The sequence below is a fragment of the Microcaecilia unicolor genome, chromosome 13 (genome assembly GCF_901765095.1).
Source record: "Microcaecilia unicolor chromosome 13, aMicUni1.1, whole genome shotgun sequence".
Classification (NCBI taxonomy): Eukaryota; Metazoa; Chordata; class Amphibia; order Gymnophiona; family Siphonopidae; genus Microcaecilia; species Microcaecilia unicolor.
In genome coordinates, this window is record NC_044043.1 from 95,399,532 (window position 1) to 95,419,294 (window position 19,763).

Genomic DNA, 19,763 nt, shown 5'->3' on the forward strand with positions numbered 1-19,763 from the left:
CCAATGTACCGGCGATACTCAGACCGGGATGGTCGCCTAATATCCGGATATTGAGTGCCGGTATCCAGGTGAGGCCTGACACTGAATATTTGGGCATAAAAAGCCCATGGTGGCTGGTATTTTAAAAAGAATTTTGACCACCACTGGCTGAAATTTGACCTGGTAGCAAGGAGGTAAAATTTTTGGGCCCAATATTCATACAACGCTGAGCTCCTAAATTTATGCTCCTAAGTTAGACTCCCAAATTTGTGTCCTATTTTCAGCTAAGGAATGTAAGTTTTCAGCTGCAAATTCAGCTTAATTTATGAACTCTAAAAATCATGCTCAAAAGGCTGCCATTCATTTGCCTAATTTATGAGCCTAGGTGCTGAAAATCACTGCTAAACACCCACCTTCTTTTCTCTACCCTAAATCTACCCCGTTACCTTTTTAAGCTCCTAAATTTAGGAGTTGAGACATTTCGAGTAAATGTTTATGAGCTCAGCCCTAATAGATTTCCAAAGAGACCAATTTATAAGCATAACTTTCAAAGTTAGAAGCACAAACCCTTTGAATATCAGGCCCTTTAAATGTTATGCAAGTCATTATTACATGCACCATCCTTCGACAAAGTCAACGGAGTTATTTAAAATAGAACATTATAAAGAAACATCCTATATAATAATTCTCACCACCAACGTTCTAATGTGGGACTGCCTGTGTCCATGACTCCTGGAGTTGCTGAGCTAGGCTCCGTAGCCAGGATGATGTCACTAACAGCTGATTCCCAGGCAGCGCGTGTTTACCTACTCCTCCCCCTGCCTGGGCATCAGCTGTCAGTGCACCGCTCCCTACCACTTCGGAGCAAGTGGCAGGGAGCAGCGCATCAAAAAACTACAAGCGCGGCACCACAAAACCCCCCACCTCGGCGCATCACCCAATCCCCCACCCAAAGCACATCAATACCCCCCCCCCCCCCCCCGGCGCATCAAACCCCATCGCCACCCGCAGATGCCAGTAGTAACGCTGTTCGGCCGCTGCTGCTTCTCCTGTTGAGCAGCAGCAGCCGCTACAAAAGGAAAAGAAGTGATAAATATTTTTAAACCCAGCCCAAATCATCCACAAATGCCCAAGTCTTACAACGTAGTCTCTGCAGCCGCTCCTCCTCTCGCCTCCACGTCACTGCCCCTGGAGAAGACCCCGGAGGAGCGCAGTGCCGTGACGGGCGAGAGGAGGAACGGCTGCAGAGACTGTGTTTTAAGACTCGGGCATTTGCGAATGATTTGGGCTGGGTTTAAAAACATTTATCGCTTCTTTTCTTTTTGTAGCGGCCGCTGCTGCTCAACAGGGGAAGCAGCAGCGGCCAGACAGCGTTACCACTGGCAGCTGCGGGTGGCGAGGGGGGGGTTTGATGCGCCGGGGGGGAGGGGAGGGTCGCTGGACATGGATGTCTGGAGGCGGGGCAGGAGAGAGGGAGGTAGGGAGGGGGTCCTGAGACCAGAGAGGCGGAGGTGGGGAGGGGGGCCCTGGGAGAGGGGGGTGGGGGCTCACACTCACTGTCTCTCAAATACAATCTCTCTGACACACTCCCTATCACACTCTCTCTCTGTCAGACACACACAGTCTCACACAGACACTCTCTCTCATACACACACACACACGCTGTCTCTGTCTCTCTCTTGTTCTCTCTCTGACACACACACTCCATCTCTCACACACACACTCTCTCTCTCTCTCTCAAACATACACACTCCGAGGAAAACCTTGCAAGCGCCCGTTTCATGTGTGTCAGAAACAGGCCTTTTTTTACTAGTAATACAATAATCTTAAAATAAATAATTGAGAAGTTCATGAACTGCTCTGTCAACCACCTAAAATGTTTCAGTATATTAGCAGAAAGTCGTATTTTCCAACTAATGAAAGAACAAGAGGTTATAATATCAGTAGAAAGGAACATGAGCTACATATTTCACCTGCTCCAAGTACCACCCAGCTCTACTCCATACGGGGTGTTCTCATGAAATAATTTAAAAAGGAAGCTCCCTCCAGCACATCACTGGATAGCTGCCGATTCTGGGCCCAGGGGCAGAGGGAGAGTCTGTGCTTTTGATGTGATGTCAGGGGTGGAACAGAGATTGAAGACGTAGATCAGAATGGCAGGGGAAAAAAAAAAAAAAGGTTACTGCCCACCGTCGTCGCACACCTGACAGCCGGATAGAAATCTCTCCTTGTTCCACTGTGTAAATCAAAGCAGAAGATGCAGTAATGATTAATCAGATGTTGACTCATCTCATCAGCATTTTAATTAGCTGTGGAGAGGCAATTTGCAAAGGGAGGGCAAGGGGGGGATTACATTTTCTCTAATCTGCTGCATCGCATGTGGGGATTAATTCTCTCATAATCAAGTTGTCTCAAAAAGTTTCTAAGGCAGGCAGGGGTGGGAGCAGGGGATGTCAATGAACCTGGGTGGATGGGGAATGGGCAGCTCAGAGAGATGAAAGAGGCAAAGCAAGGGATGGAACTGACCCGGGGGCGCTGCCTGCAGTAGGAAAGGGAAAGCTGTGAGGGAGGTGAAGATAAGGGCACAAGGCAGAGACAACCCTGAATGTGTTGTGGAAAGATATAGGTAATTCAAGGTAAGGATGGGACTGTATGTTGAAACGGGAGGGGGGGGAGAAGGGCTGTTGCTGCTATGAGAGAGGCTGTTGAATTCTAAGGAACATGAAAATGAGGGCCACAGCTGGACTTAAGCCTATCACTGCCGTGGAACACTTGGAGCTGACACAGCTGTGGGAGAGGAAAGAAAGCTCAGGGGAAATGTTAAAATGAGGTGGAGGGGGGCAGGATGGCACACGCTGGGCATGGAGAGCTCCAAGAAGTGAAGCTGGGGGCAAAGAGTGGTCCTAGTGCCGATATGGATGGATCTACAGTGTTCACGGGAAGCTCTAATGCAATAATAATTAGAAAAAAAATGAGACCCTGATGCTCCCAAAATTGCAATCTCCTGGTAAATCTCACTGGAGACCTCTGATGAGAGCATGTGGGAAGGCTGTGCTGTCCCAGGTGCTGAATCCAGCCGGGTGGGATAGAAAGAGGCAATACATACTTTGGCCACAATGATTAGCATCCATTAGTCCATCCAGTACTTTCCCAAGCAACAGCAGCAAAGTCAGGTGAAATAAAGGCAGCTTTTTGCATCAAGCAACTCTTTGGTCATCACTTCCGAACAGTATTAGAGCTCTGCCTAGTTTTGACTATTTTAAGAAGGTGATCAAATATGGTTTGGATGCTGTTAATTAATCAGTATACCTCCTGCAGAATATTGATGTACAATCCTGGATTTATGCGCTAGTTCTCTTTACTGTAATCCACTGAGAACTATGTTTGGTAATAGCGGAATATAAAAATGGTAACTGAATACTGCCCCTCAACTCATGTGTTCTTGCCCTCTTCATCCCTCTACCCCAGCTCACTCACCTTCTTCACCCCACCTTCAATAATCCAAGTATCCCCAGATCACTTGTCTTACCGTCCCACGAGATGTTGATAATGAATACAGGTCTTAACCCTCTCCAGACACCCCCACATCTGAAGCCTAAATAAATTTAAGTAACACGAAAACTCCAGCGAATCTTACCACCACTGCAAGGCTCTTTCTGCCGAGATCTTTCATGACAGAGACCTATTCCTACCTTGAGTGGTGTACAACGGGTAAATGTGAATTGTTTATTCTTTCAAAAAGTACCAAGATTAGGGGACACTAAATGAAGTTACAAGGAAATTGGAGGGAATACTGTTTTTTACTTAACAAGTAGTTAAGCTTTTGGAACTCATTTGCAGAGGATGTTTGGCAGACTGGATGGATCACGCGGGTATCTGCTGTCATTTACTGTGCTAATGGGTATGTGTTAACCGTGGTTAGCATATCTGGGTTTACAAAAAGGTTTGTACAAGTTCTCGGAGGAAAAATCCATAGGTCTGCTATTGAGATAGAAACGGGGGTAGCCACTGCTGTCCCTCGGATTAGTAGCATGGAATCATGCTACTCTTTGGGTTTCTGCCAGGTACTTGTGACCTGAATTGGCCACTGTTGGAGACACTGGACTAGATGGACCACTGATCTGCCCCAGTACGACTATTCTTTTAAAAACATAAGAAGTGAAAGTGTCTTGAGGTCCTATGAGCTCAACCTACAGCAGGCACCGAGTGCCCCCAAAAGGAACTGTCAATGCCTTACACTTCTAGTCCAGTAGTTCAACTCCTGCTTAGGTCAGAAGGGATTTCAGAAGGCAAGTCTGTATGAAATGAGGCTGGTGACAACATTCTGTTTCCCGGTAGCTGAAGCAGAATCGTTCACACTGTGACCTCTGATAGATTTCTACATATCTGTGAATCTTGCAGCACAGCTCTCTTTCCCATATTAGCAATCACACTTCTACCCCTCGTCTCATTCATTTCAATGCTTTCCTGATCATTTTATTTATTTTATTTCCATTTTGCTCACACCTTTTTCAGTAGTAGTTCAAGGTGAGTTACATTCAGGTACACTGGGTATATCCCTGTCCATGGTGGGCTCACAATCTAAGTTTGTACATGAGGCAATTGAAGGTTAAGTGACTTGCCCAAGATCACAAGGAGCAGCAGTGGGATTTGAACCGGCCACCTCTGGATTGCAAGACCGGTGCTCTAACCACTAGGCCTCTCCTCCACTCCACTCCACTCATAATTAGAAAGTGTCTATATCTGAACTGGGATAGAATTCCAAAGCCTACTAGACTGGAATGTCTAAGCATCTCATAATACTCTCTGCGTTACATGTGTAAGGTAATGCCATGTCCATGGCCACACCCACACATACACTCCCTTTGCACTTTCCGCTTATGTGCTACCTTATAAAATAGTGCCTTTGAGGCATGTAAGCGGCAGGAATTGACGTACTTATGTGCAAGGCATACGTAACTGCTCACACTCAGGTGTACAAACTTCCTTTTATAAGTGCAGTGTTTGGTTACATAAATCATCAGTGCAATTTTCAGACTGCCCATCTTGCCAGCTACTTTTTTTTTTTTTTAACTGCGATCTCTGCACCTGTTTTCAAAGTGAAGCTGTACACAGATTTTCAGTGGAGACATTTGCATCTACCTTTCCAGCTAATACAACGTATGCCATTTTGAAAATGCAGAACTATGAAAGTAGCAGCCATTCCTGCCTTAGCCCCGCCCCAGGATCACCTCTGCTGAATGCGGGTAAAAATCACCACACATACCTTCACTCGCACATCTGAGGCTCATGCAGAAAAAAGTCTGCACTCTTATCGCGAAATTTGCACCACAAAAATGCTGCAGCGTGCTATAATCAACGACCACACGCAAATTACTGCTGCATTAAATCCCTACAGAAATCCACGGCTCATTGCTAAATGTCAACTTCCCTGTCAGTGCCTGAGTGGTGATTGGATCAGACACTGACAGGAAGGACAGACATTTAAAAAAAAAAAAATTAAAAAAAACACAAGCATGCTGCAGCCCCTCACTCCCGCTCAATGCCCTGACAAACATTCCCCCCAACCCGACATCTCTACCTGCGCCCCCCCCCCCCCAAAAAAAAACATATATCCGGTATTTAGCAGCACCCAACCTGCCCCTATATGACCAACCCCCTTCTTCCGCTCCAACCCCCAGAAAAATATCCCCTGGTAGTGTAGTGGCCCCCCTTCCAAATTCCCTAGTAGTCTGGTAGCCCCCTCCTTATCCCCCCATTCCAAAAACAATCCCTTGGTATTCTAGTGGGACCCCCACCTACCCACTCCATGATCCCAAGCTCATGTTCCCAGACCCCACACCTCAAAGCAAAGCAGGAGCTGATGAACACTTGCTCCAGCTTCCAGCGCCGTCAGTTGCAAAGCGGCTCTGCCCTGTCCCGTGTGATGCATTTTAATACAGCCTTTAATAATTGTTTCTGCACGAGTGAACACCCGGACTGAAATCATTTCTACATTGCTCGGCCAGTAAAACCTGCAGTAAAACCAGGTAAAAAGCCACAGAAATGTTTTCTACGTAAGGCCCTCAGCGCATGACCCGGCTCAGTCCGGAGCACCAGCCTCAAGCACGGCAGGCAAAAGCTTACGAGGTCCCTTGTGTTTTTCTGGTTTTGTTTGTAAGTCACGAAAGGCAGTACACGATCAAAGCAAATACATTTAATACGCTGCCAGGAATTCAGGGAAACAGAGGAAACTTACAAAACAATTTCAAGAAGCACAACCAACACAAAGATGCCATTCAAATGATACACAGGAAGCCTCTTCGTGCTCATGACGGGACAAAGACCGCAGCTGATTTTTACTCAGGGGCTTTGTACCCAATTTTCAAACAGGGTAGATTTGTGCTAGAAAAATGCAAGCGGGGGATCTGAAAAGTGCCACTGAAGGGGTCATTTATAAAGGGGTTTTTTTTACATATGGAAAAGTCCCACAAAAGTATATATGCCAAGAAGCAGCAGCAAAATTACAAATATAGGCATTTGCAAGGATGCAGTTTGGATGGAACAGGCCAAAACTGGAAAGTAGCCGCCTATTTCATTAAGGGGCCCTTTAACTAAGCTGCGTTGGGCTTTAACGCACGTTTAATGTGAAGTATTCCATGTTAGTTTTGCCATCTGCTGGTGCAAAACGTGCGGTAATTATTTTTTCTAATTTTTTTGGAGGGAGGGGGTGTGTCGGGGTGGAGACTAGGCTTGGACGCACTCTTCAGCTAGCATGCAGACATTATCGCTTGCAAACTGAATAATACACACTTTAATGTGGGAGCCTGTACCGCCTTGGTAAACGCTCCCGTGTTAATTGGTATTTTAATTATCGCTCACTAATGCCAGCATTTACGCATGGCCATAAAGAACAAAATAGAAAAAAAAGCCTATTTAATGTCTACGCTAGAAATGGGCTTGGCGTGGTAGAAAGACCGGAGTTTAAAGGTGCGCCAAGCTCATGCTTAGTAATGGGTCCCAGAGACAGCAGACAAAACACAGTTGTACCTGTTTCCGGGCACACGTTACCGTGTGTATCAGTGTCTATATAATAATTGGTCAATCTGCGTCCCTGAATGGCTGGCTGGGTTCGTAACCGTATGCTAATGAGCTTACGTCCGTTCGCCTTCAGCGTTCCCTTCCCTCTCAGTGTCCTGCCCTCGCAGAAAGACGAAATGACGTCAGGGGAGGGAAGGCTGGAGGTGACAGGATGGGAGTGCAGAGGAGGGGAGGGGAGAAGAGAATCGCTCGACATGGAGGGGAGGGGAGAGAGATGAGAAAACGCTTGGATGACAGCCTTCCAAGGGCCTGTTTCATTTGTTCCGAAACGGACGTTTTTGCTTGTTTGTACTATATTAGGGCTACTCTTGATAAGTGGAGAATTTTTTTAATGGCCTGTGATCACTTACTTTCAACCTTTATAAGGTTTAGCTGTGGTTGCGAAACTTTTGACCAAGGTCCTTTTTTCTCCACTTATTTTTTTGAAAAACTATTTCTGGAACTTTAAAGATTTTTTTGCATTTTTTAAAAATTAATTTTCAATACAATTTAAAACAGGAAAACACTAGCATTGAGTCAATACTTACAAGTTTGAAGTAGCAAATTCCACCACTCTTGGTAAGTAGCTTGATATAAGGACTTCCAATGCAAGAAAATTACTTTTAAAGCTACTTCAAACATATAAAATGCCACGTCCGTAAGTTTATTTCATGCATTTCATATACTCTTTGGTCTGTGCATAGCATATACTCTGTCGCATACAGTGTTTTCCTGTTTTAAATTGTATTGTATTGAAATTTTTTTTTTTAAATGTACTTGTTTTGAGCAGTTGGAATTTTGCTTTGCTAATTTTGGAACCCCAGAGTGGAATTTATCAAAGTGTAGGAATCGCCAACTTGGCTCCATCCCAATTCCGCAGGTTGCCGACTCCCGTGGCGTACGAATGACGCTGCCTGTGAGCCACCTTGCACGCAGCATTATTCCATGGGCCCAGGAGCATCAGGCCACCAAGTCACTGCCCGATGCTCCAAGGTTGGAACATCTAGACAACAGCGGTGGCCAGAACGCCCCCAACCCCCTCCCAGGCAGAATGCCCCTCTTGAGCTTCTCCCCCAATCGAGGTCTTCCCTTGTGGCATTCCAACCAGCTTCCCAACCCCCATAGGACCCCCCTAGTGGCCAACCTTTTCCTAGTGGTGCAGGCATTCTCTCCTGCCCTCTCGAACACCTTCATCCGAAATGGCAGCAGCAAATCCTAGCAGGAGTCTGATGGAAACATGACCACCAATAGAGATTGCTGGTACCGTTTGGGGTGAAGGTGTCAGTGAGGGTGGGTGGGAGTGACTGGGGATTGCTCCTTCCCACACTTTCTTTTAAGGGGGATGGGATTTTGATATACCACCTTTCTGTATTTACAATCAAAGTGGTTTACGTATTATATACAGGTATTTTTTTCTGTCCTTACTGGGCTCACAATCTAATTTTTATGTACCTGGGACAATGGAGGGTTAAGTGACTCGCCCAGGGTCACAAGGAGTTGCAGTGGGAATTGAACCCAGGTCCCCTGGCTCTCAGGCCACTGCACTAATCATTAACAAACACCAGGGATTTTGAATAAGGAAGGCCCAGGGGAGGTCACTGACTGGGGACTCTGGTCACTACCATTGCCGATGGGTCCTGGCACGATGCTTTTAGTTAGGGTTATTTGTGGTTTCTGATGTACGAAGGAGCTGCATTACAACGGAAATACTGCAGTATTTAAAATGTGTTCATATCAGTTCCAGGACAGCGGTTTAAGCCAGGGGTTCTCAGCCCAGCCCTCGGGACACATCTAGCCAGTCAGGTTTTCAGGATATCCCCAATGAATATGCATGAATGCAAATGCATTCATTGCCTTCCCTGTATGCAAATCTGGGGTATCCTGAAAACCTAACTGGCTAGGTGTGTCCCAAGGGCTGGGTTGCAAACCCTTGGTTTAAGGGTTGATGTTTTGGTGGAAGACCCCCTTCCTTCAGATAGGGACAAATCTTTTAAAAAGTGACTTTTCACATTATAATGGAGTGGAGGAGTGGCCTAGTGGTTAGGGTGGTGGACTTTGGTCCTGAGGAACTGAGTTTGATTCCCACTTCAGGCACAGGCAGCTCCTTGTGACTCTGGGCAAGTCACTTAACCCTCCATTGCCCCATGTAAGCCGCATTGAGCCTGCCATGAGTGGGAAAGCACGGGGTACAAATGTAACAAAAAAAATAAATAAATAATGAGCAGAGAGAGAGAGAGAGAGAGACAATTCTTTTCCACAGGAAGAGGACCTGACAGGAGTTGAAAGCGTCAAAGGAAGAGCCGGACAGCAAAATATTTTGCCCAAAACTTACCGACTCTTGCAATTTCAGCACGTGAAGACCGCTAAATTACACAGCCGAGCCCCTCGGATAGGCATATTTCTCTGTGCTGGGTAATAAAGGACAGCCTGCCATGTGCCTTCTCTCCCCACACACCCCTGTGCTGCAGTCCTGCCAGGATAATTATCCCATACAAACATGCAGCAGAGCCTCACCTTCTGCAGCTGCAGAAGCTGTAAGAAGGATAAATTACACAGCCGAGCCCCTCGGATAGGCATATTTCTCTGTGCTGGGTAATAAAGGACAGCCTGCCATGTGCCTTCTCTCCCCACACACCCCTGTGCTGCAGTCCTGCCAGGATAATTATCCCATACAAACATGCAGCAGGGCCTCACCTTCTGCAGCTGCAGAAGCTGTAAGAAGGATAAATTACCAGCCGAGGCTGGACAGAAGCAGCTTGTGCTGGCTGCCAAACATGAGTCTCATCCCCATTTATCATATCTACTACTTTCGGCCCCTCTCTCGCTCTCTACCTTTCCTGCCTCTCTCATTTATCTACCCCATTCTCTCTCTCTTGCTCTCCTAAGCCAAGTACCCAGGATCCCCAAACTGAAAAAAAAAACATCCATGTATTTAAAAAAAAGGTGTCTTTACTCACCCCATGTGGTGGATAGGTTATCCATCCCCAGTCCCCTGCGATTGCTCTTGTGTCTAACAAATTCACTGGAAAAGAGAGAAAAAAGCTTTTCAACAAAATGTGTTTGCATTCAACAGCTGCAACGTTTTCACGTGTGGCAGGGGATGATCTCCCAGAGGGGAAGTCGTCTGCCAATGCAGAGCAGATCTTGGAGGACAAATCCAGGGAGCTGGTACGAGGGACGTGCATTCATTTCAGACAAACATTTTGCACGTCGCCGGCAAATGAAAAGGAGAACACAAAAAAAATTAGCAGTTTTATTTGCTGTCATAAGCACATAAGTATTGCCATACTGGGAAAGACCAAAGGTCCATCAAGCCCAGCATCCTGTTTCCAACAGTGGCCAATCCAGGTCACAAATACCCGGCAAGATCCCAAAAAAGTACAAAAACATTTTATACTGCTTCTCCCAGAAATAGTGGATTTTCCCCAAGTCCATTTAATAACGGTCTATGGACTTTTCCTTTAGAAAGCCATCCAAACCTTTTTTAAACTCCGCTAAGCTAACCGCCTTTACCACTATAACTGTATAAAGAACTTGCCTTGAGTTTAGCCACCCATCTATTTATCCCAACTGACTCTGGTACACACAAGATATAGAGAACAGCGACCGAAGTACTTGACCGGACACAGAAGTCACAGCGCTGTAGAGAATTAATTCAGGCTCCCGACGTCTACAACGTCCACAATCATCAAAATGGCGTTTCGGTTTCAACCACCTGCTTCTGGGGTAAGATCGCTGCAGAGATTTCAACAGCAAGGCGCCATCATTGTAGACGCTAAGGTTGTTAAAACCAAAATACCATTTTGATGTTTGCGGGCTTCGGGAGCATAAATTCATTCTCTACAGCGTAGTGACTTCTGTGTTCAGTTAAGTACTTTGGTCGCTGTTCTCTACATCTGGTGTTTGTTTGGTTTCATTTACAATTAAGTGTTTGCGAAATTAAAAAAAAAATGTAATGGTTATTTAAGGCAGATGATTAATTCAATTTGGTGAGCCCTGGATCTGGAATAGCTGTTTGCCATAGGAGATCCAGTAGCCTTTTACCTTTGTATGATGCCTCTTTGCCATAGGAATTGAAAACTACAGTGCAAAAAGGGATTTTTTTTTCCCAGTCTTTTCAAGTTGTCACGTATCTTGCACGCCTATATTTTTTATTCTTTTGGATGAGAAATCCAAATAGTAGCAAGATTCCATGCTACCAAGCAGTGGATTCCCCATGTCTATTCTCAATAGCAGACTACAGACTTTTCCTCCAAGAACTTGTCCAAACCTTTGTTAAACCCAGATAGGCTAACCGTATTTCTATGTAACTTAACTGAGTGTCCCTTAGTCTTTGTACTTTTTGAAACAGTAAAACAATTTGATTCACTTTTACCTGTTCTACACCACTCAGGATGTTATAGACCTCTATCATATCCCCCCCTTATAGACCTCTATCATATCCCCCCCTTATAGACCTCTATCATATCCCCCCCAGCCATCTCTTTTCAAGTTTATTAAACGTTTCGTTTCCCACCCTACAGTAAAACCATCAGAGCGGTGTACAATCTAAAAATAGAGGGGGGGGGAGGGAATATTGGACATTGACTGATCATATATAAAATCCTCTCCTATAAATGCAGGCTAAAGCATATAGTATTTGAACCAATAGTAAACTTTTAGCTACAGAGTACGATTAACACTGGAGGGAAAAGTCTCAGAACTCCACCTTCACCTTGTTTTAGTGATAGGATTTACAGGGTGATCACTGGCATCTCTCACTCACTACATATTAGAAAGTACAAGGGGTAGAACTTCAATCTCGATAGGAAAGAGGGTTGGGGGAAAACAGTAGGGTACCATACTCAGGACCCAAGGCCCTGCGATAGGAAGTCACAGCCCCTATAGGTAGGTGAACTATTGGAATGGAGGTTAGGAATAAGCGTCACAAGACAAGCTTTTAAGTTCGGTTTTGAATTGCTCTATGGAAGACGGCTGGCGTACACCGAGTGGGAGAGAATTCCAGAGTTCAGGTCCCTGGACTGAGAACATGGAGAGCCCGGAGCAGTGTTCATGAATTTCTCTATATGTGTGTACGTTCTAGCGTTGCTGGTGCTGATCCGAGAGCCTGAGTGGGGTAGTAAGGAATGATGTATCTGGAAGGACAAAGCTGGTTCGTCAAAGGTATGAAGTTTGAATACTAATAACAGTGTTTTATAAGTGATTCAATGTGAGATTGGGAGCCAATGCACCTCTTTTAAATATGGTGCAACATGTTCAAAATTTTTAAGATGACGGATTTATTTATTATATTTGTATCCCACATTTTCCCACCTATTTGCAGGCTCAATGTGGCTTACATAGTACCGTAAAAGGCGTTCGCCCATTCCGGTATGAACAAAGACAAAGTGATAATGTGGTAGAATAACGTTCGTGTGTAACAGACACATTAGGGAATTGTGGAGAGGAAGAGTTAAGTTATGTCCAGTACGAGCTTTGGTTTCGTTGTGTTGCAGGGTTCAGACATTTAAGTTGGGTCGGTAGGGTATGCCTCTTTGAACAGGTTAGTTTTTAGTGAGTTCCAGAAGTTTAGGTGGTCATACGTTGTTTTCACGGCTTTTGGTAGTGCGTTCCATAGGTGTGTGCTGGATGCATAAGTTGATTTGTATTTGAGTGATGAAAAACCAGGACCAGCTCAACCTACTTGAGGTGGCCTGGAGTTACTTTATAATTCCAAGTTAATGAAGCACCCACAGTGCAACAAATCGAGGTGAGCTACATGAGACTCCGCCCCTTCTGCCTCGCATCACCTTATGCCTGGAACAGACTTCCTGAGCCCATACGCCATGCGCCCTCCCTGCCCATTTTCAAGTCCTTACTCAAAGCCCATCTCTTCTCCCTTGCTTTTGGCGCCTAACCACCTTCCCCATTCATGATACCTACACTGACTACATAGTTTGTTACCTTTAGATTGTAAGCTCTCTTGAGCAGGGACTGTCCTTCCCCATGTTTAAACTTGTACAGCGCTGCGTAACCCTGGCAGTGCTACAGAAATGCTAAGTAGTAGTAGTAGTAGTAGTAGAACAGGTACTTGTGGGGGAGGAGGGGGCAGCTCTACCAGCAGAGTAAGAAAGGTTAAGTCTTAGGAAAAACAGAAATAAACCAATGAAAACAGAGAAACAAAAAAAGCTGTATGGTGTTATGGCCCTCTTTCTTCATCAAAGTCATCCATTGGCAGAGAAGGCCCTTCGGACTTCCTTCATCTCACTGTCTGTCAGCTTAATGAGCTTAATCACTGTATTTTGAATTATCTGTAGCATTTGGCATTTTTTTGATCCCAAGTCTTAAATATAAAGAACCACAGTAGTAGTTGACCGATTATTAACGAATGTATAAGTACGTTTAGGACAGAGGGGTATTGTAAGGGTTGAATGGATCTAATGAGGTGAAGTGTAAAAAAAGATCGTTACACTATCTGGCTAAGTTGATTGTGGAGAGTAAGCTCGGAATCTAAGACGACACCAAGGAGATGACTGGAGTATACCTGAGAAACAGGGGCGCCGTTAAGTAAAATAGGGGATGGCAAAGCCTGCTGGTCTTGACTGGAAAAATAGTAGCATAGTAGATGACGGCAGATAAAGACCTGTACGGTCCATCCAGTCTGCCCAACAAGATAAACTCAAAGCATAAGGGATGATGCGATACTTCATATGTATACCTGACCTTGATTTGTCCTTGCCATTTTCAGGGCAAAGGTAGTCTGCCTGGCAGTGTCCTTGTTCTAAAACTTCTGAAGTTGTCATTGAAGTCCCACTCCAGCCCATCCAAATCTGTCCAAAGACAATCAAGGTTGACCCATCCTCTGAACGGAGACGGGGTGATCTGTTTTGCCCCCACATTTTTCCTAATAATTCCTGGCACCCCGTTTGCTTTTTCTTGGCCACCGCACACTGGGCAGAAGATTTCAGCGTATTGTCTACAATGACACCTAGATCTTTTTCTTGGGTGCTGACTCCCAAGGTGAACCCTTAGCATCAGGTAACTATAATTCGGATTATTTATTTATTTATTGCATTTGTATCCCACATTTTCCCACATTTTTGCGGGTTCAGTGTGGCTTACAATATGAGATGAATGATGGAAATACAATTGTTACAAATTGGTTATGGATTACATTTTGCAGAGTTATGCGAGACAAACGAAGTGTCGTTAAGGAAAGTAACAATGGAACACAAACATTGAAACGATGGAAGGAGACAATGGGAGCTTAAAGGGCGATCATAGGCATAAAGACATATGGTATACATATTTCTGTGAGTAAAGGTGTGAGTGATGTGAGATTACGGGGGATGAGAGTTCAGAAGTGGATGTATGATGCATTAATGAACAGTAAATGTGGACTTTATGTGTTTTGGCTCTTTCCGTAAATTTTTTCAAACAGATGGGTCTTCAATAATCTGCGGAAGGAAGCTTGCTCGTGGATTGTTCTTAAGTTGCGCGGCAGTATATTCCAAAACTGCGTGCTCATGTGAGAAAAGGTTGACGCGTGTAGCGTCTTGTATTTCAAGCCCTTGCAATTGGGGAAGTGGAGGTTGAGGAAGGTTCGGGATGATCTTTTGGCGTTTCTGGGTGGTAAGTCTATTAACTCGGACATGTAGGCTGGGGCTTCGCCGTGAATGATTTTGTGGACTAATGTGCATACTTTAAAAGTGACGCGTTCTTTGAGTGGAAGACAGTGCAGTTTCTCTCGTAGTGGTTTTGCACTTTCATATTTTGGCTTTCCAAAGATGAGTCTGGCTGCCGTGTTTTGGGCTGTTTGAAGTTTCCTCTCAATCTACATCACTTTGATCACATTAAATTTCATCTGCCTACTCCTTGGAGCTGTCCCCCCCCCCCCCACCCCCCCTTCATGAGCCTGCTTGCCACTTTAACTACCCTTAATTCTATTCTTCCTGCCACCCACTCTTTCATTTCAACTGTAGTTCTGTTTTCTCCCCCTCCGTCTTACTATTCTTATCCCCTCTTTTTCTTTTCTCTCACCTCATTTTCTTTCTGTTCTTTCGATTTGCAAGCCACTCATATTTTACATATTAAGCAGTAAATAAACTTGGAAACTTGCCCAGTCTTCAAATTTTCTATGGCTTCCCTGCAATTTTTCACAATCTGCATGTGTTTTAACAACCTTGAATAGTTTTGCATCATCTGCAAATTTAATCACCTCACTTTCATTCTGATTTCCAGTTCATTTATAAATGTTAAATAGCACCGGCCCCAGTACAGATTCCTGCGGCGCTCCACTGTTCACCCTCCTCCATTGAGAGAAATGACCATCTAACCCTATCCTTTGTTTTCTGTCCAATAACCAATTCCTAATCCACACCAGAACACTGCCTCCTATCCCATGACTCTAATTTTTTCAGAAGTCTCTTATGAGGGACTTTGTCAAAAGCTTTCTGAAAATCTAGATACACTACATCAACCGGCTTCACCTTTCTCCGCATGTTTATTCATGCCTTCAATGAAATGATGCAAGTTGGTGAGGCAAGACTTCCCTTGGCTGAACCCATGCTGACTCTGTCCCATTAAACCACGTTTATCTAAGTGTTCCGTAATTTTACGCTTTATAATGGTTCCCACTATTTTGTCGGACACTGACATCAGTATTACCGGTCTGTAATTTTCTGGATCATCCCAGAACCCTTTTTAAAAAAAAATCTGCATTACATTGGCCACCCTCCAATCTTCAGGTACTATATGGATGATTTTAATGACAGGTTACACATAACAGCAGATCAGCAATTCCATGTTTGAGTTCTTTCAGTACCCTAGGGTGCATGCCATCTGATTCAGGTGATTTACTATTCTTTAATTCATCGATTTGGTTCAGTACGTTTTCCAGGTTCATCGAGATTTCTTTCAGTTCTTCATCACTAACAGCAGACCAGCAAATCCATGTTTGAGTTCTTTCAGTATTCTAGGTTGCATGCCATCCAGTCAAGGTGATTTACTACTCTTTAATTCATCGATTTGGCTCAGTATGTTTCCCAGGTTCACCGAGATTTCTTTCAGTTCCTCTGCATCATCACCCTCGAAAACCATTTCTGGTACAGGTAGATCTCGTACATCTTCTTCCATAAAGACCAAAGCAAAGAATTCATTCAGTCTCTCTGCTATGGCCTCGTCCTCCCCGAGGGCCTTTTTGCTCCTTCATGATCTAATGATCCCACGGATTCCCTCACAGGCTTTCTGCTTCTGATGTATGCCTATTTTTAATCGTGTTTTATTTTCTCCTTTCTTTTAAAAATGTTTTACTGTAAACCGCCTTAACTAGTGATGACAAGCAGTATATCAACATGTTTTAAACTATTAAACTAGGTTGTTACTGTGAGTTTTTGTCCCTGTGACAAGTTTTCTTCATATTCTCTTTTAGCCTTCTTCATCAGAGCTTTGCATCTAACTTGCCAGTGCCTATGTTGCTCAGGGAGATTGCCAGACAGCCAATGTTGGGAAGGCCCGCGCTCAAACTGGATAGGCGCCAAATTTACTGTCAGCCTCCACCCTCCCCTTCACTCTCCACCCCTTCCCTGGCACCTCCCAACTCAAAATATAAATATTTTAGTTAATGAGGATCCCCAAGGTCTGTCAGCTAAAGACTTCCTTCAAAAGGTGGCCAGAACTTCCTTTTACCAAGCTTGGCAGAGAGAAGATATATTCACGAGCCACCGATGCCATCAGTTAACGCATGCTTAGTCGACGACTCAAGGATGCTACTGCCAACTGCAGAGCTTGGTTGAAGAGAGTTCTGGCTGTCTGTGGAGGAGGACCTCACTTAGCGATGCGTGGGGTTCTCCACCAGCTACAGCAAGGGTCAGGGCCGGTGTTAGACATGCTAGGGCCCAGGTCAGAAAATAAAGGAGAGGGTCCCAGATTCTCTCTCCTCTCTGCCTCCCAGTACTATCCCATCAACGTATTTTATTTTATTTTGTTACATTTGTACCCCGTGCTTTCCCACTCATAGCAGGTTCAATGCAGCTTACATATTATATACAGGTACTTATTTGTACCTGGGGCAATGGAGGGTTAAGTGACTTGCCCAGAGTCACAAGGAGCTGCCTGTGCCTTCAGTGGGAATCGAACCCAGTTCCCCAGGACCAAAATCCACCACATTAACCACTAGGCCACTCCTCCACTCACCAAATACAGAACAAAGGATAACAAATTAGAAATAAAGATACACAGACAAAAATTGAACTGGGAACCCCAAGAATTTAAACAACGTGTACTATAATGCTGGAGAAATAAAATGGGAAATGCATTTTCCTTTTCTAGTGAACACAGTACAAAGACATCTGCTATGTACATTTCCCAAAGCTAACATATTTCAGTTAATAAATTAAAAATAAAATGTTTTTGTCCACCTTTGTGGTCTGGACATCTTATTTTTCCAGCTTATTGGTTCCAGTTTCTCTTTTCTGCTTTTCTGTCTGTCCTCTGCTAATTCTCCTTCAAGTAGTTAATGTCCATTTGTCTTTTTTCCTCTCTCCTGTCTTGTTCCATTCCCAAACTACACCTGCCTCAGACGTACTGGTCTTTCCTTTTTAGCTCTTTCCTCTCTTTTTCTTTACTGCCTGTTCATTTGCTCTCAATTGTCTTTATATTTTCCAGCTACCCATCAAATTCTCTCTCTTACTCTCAGCAATTAGCTCCCCCAATCCCCATCTCACTCCTTCCCCAGCCTTCCACTCCCTTTCATCTATAATCTACTCCACATTAACGTATTTCTACCTCCTATAATCACTATCCTCCTCTCTTTCATTCCCCCAGCCTCTCCCACATGGTTCCACCATTCTCAGCATCTTTCTCCATCCACCTTTCTAAATCAGCATCTGCTCTCTTTCTCCTCTCCAAACCCTCAGCATCTTCCTGTCCCTTTTCCCTTCTCTCCTGCCCCCTCTTTCTCCTATGGTCCAGGATTTCTCCCTCTTTTCCCTCCTTCCCATTGTCCAGCATCTCTCCTTCAATATCTTCTACCCCTGGAACCAACATTTCGCTCTTTCTCCCCTCCCCATGCATCTCTCACATTGTCTACCCTCTCTCTCTCTCTTGCACCATGGATATAACATTTTTCTCCCACTACCCCCATGCAGCATCACTCTCTTTGCCCCCCCCCCACCCCCACCCCCACCCCCCGTGCAGCATAACCTTTCCTCTCTGGTCCCTTTGGAAAATTAAATGCTAACTCTGTTTTTTTTTAATTTTGAAGCTGGAGTGAAACAAAAAAAAACTTACAATAGTGAATTGCATATTTTCATTTGACAGCATTTCTTTTTGTTTGGGTTCTTTGTTCAAACTTCAAATAAATATACTTTATGGTTCATTAATCCTAATTTTGTATACAAAGCAACATCCTAGGTCTCTGTAATTAATCAAATTTCTCTTAGATTTACTATACATAGTAGGAGTCGGAGTTGGACAGTAGAAAAATAGAGGAGTCAAGAGTCGAAGCTGAAGGTTTGGTGTACTGACTCCATAGCCCTGGTTATGAAGGTGTGGCCTAGTGGTTCGCGCAGCAGTCTTGACATCCAGAGGTGGCCGGTTCAAATCCCACTGCTGCTCCTTGTGATCTTGGCCAAGTCACTTAACCCTCCATTGCCTCAGGTGCAAACTTAGATTGTGAGCCCTCCTGGGACACAGAAATATCCAGAGTACCTGAATGTAACTCACCTTGAGCTACTACTGAAAAAGTGTGAGCAAAATCTAAATATATGGAATGTTGCTACTATTGAAGATTCCACAGGGAATGTTTCCACTTTTTGAGATTCTGGAATGTTGCTGCTATTTGAGATTCTAGATGGAATGTTGCTATAGTGGAGGAGTGGCCTAGTGGTTAGAGCACCAGTCTTGCAATCCAGAGGTGGCCGGTTCAAATCCCACTGCTGCTCCTTGTGATCTTGGGCAAGTCACTTAACCCTCCATTGCCTCAGGTACAAACTTAGATTGTGAGCCCTCCTGGGACAGAGAAATATCCAGAGTACCTGACTGGAACTCACCTTCAGCTACTACTGAAAAAGGTGTGAGCAAAATCCAAATAAATAAAATAAATAACCTTGTCTGAAATATCCAAAAAGCAGACCCTGCACACACTTTTGAAGTCAGACTCTTACTGGTGAATCACTGTATCCGACCTTCCATCCAGTCCTCACCTGGGAACCATCATACATGGCTTCATAAGGAGTCATTCCAGAAAACGAGCGCTAAATTTTGTGCGCCAATTACACATGTCTAGGCCAATATGTCACCAAGTGCTATTCTATAACTCAGGGGTGTAGCCATACTCCCAATTTTAGACGGGCATGAGAACCCCGCCTCCCTGCCCAGCATCTCTCCACCCCTCCCCCCAGGCGATCAGGGATCTCTACCTTCTAAGTCTTTCAGTTCTTTGCTGGCAGTGAGCATCGACTCATACCTGCTGCCCGCACTGGCCCCAACCCTTCACTTCTGATGCAACTTCCTGGTCCCGTGAACAGGAAATTGCGTCAGAGGAAAGGCTCTAGTCCGGCAAGGGAAGCAGGTATGAGTCTCCTCTCTCCACCGGCGAAAAACTGAAGGAATTAAAAGGTACTGGGGATTGGGGCAGTGCAGTTAAAAGACCCCTACCAATTGGGTTGGGGAGGGGAGGGAGAGGTGCCAGGAGTCTCCAGCTGGAAAGGCTTGGGGAATCCCTCCCAGCCACATCACAGCTGTGC

At 44.7% G+C, this 19,763-nt stretch overlaps 1 protein-coding gene across 1 annotated transcript in view; it reads right to left on the minus strand.

Moving 5' to 3' along the window:
- The window catches only part of LOC115456646 (ephrin type-A receptor 8-like), a 195,916-nt gene that overhangs the window by 150,966 nt on the left and 25,187 nt on the right, over positions 1-19,763 (minus strand). Inside the window, exon 2 of the mRNA XM_030185869.1 lies at positions 9,996-10,060. Coding sequence (XP_030041729.1) covers positions 9,996-10,060 — 65 coding nt within the window. The remainder of the gene's footprint in view (positions 1-9,995; positions 10,061-19,763) is intronic.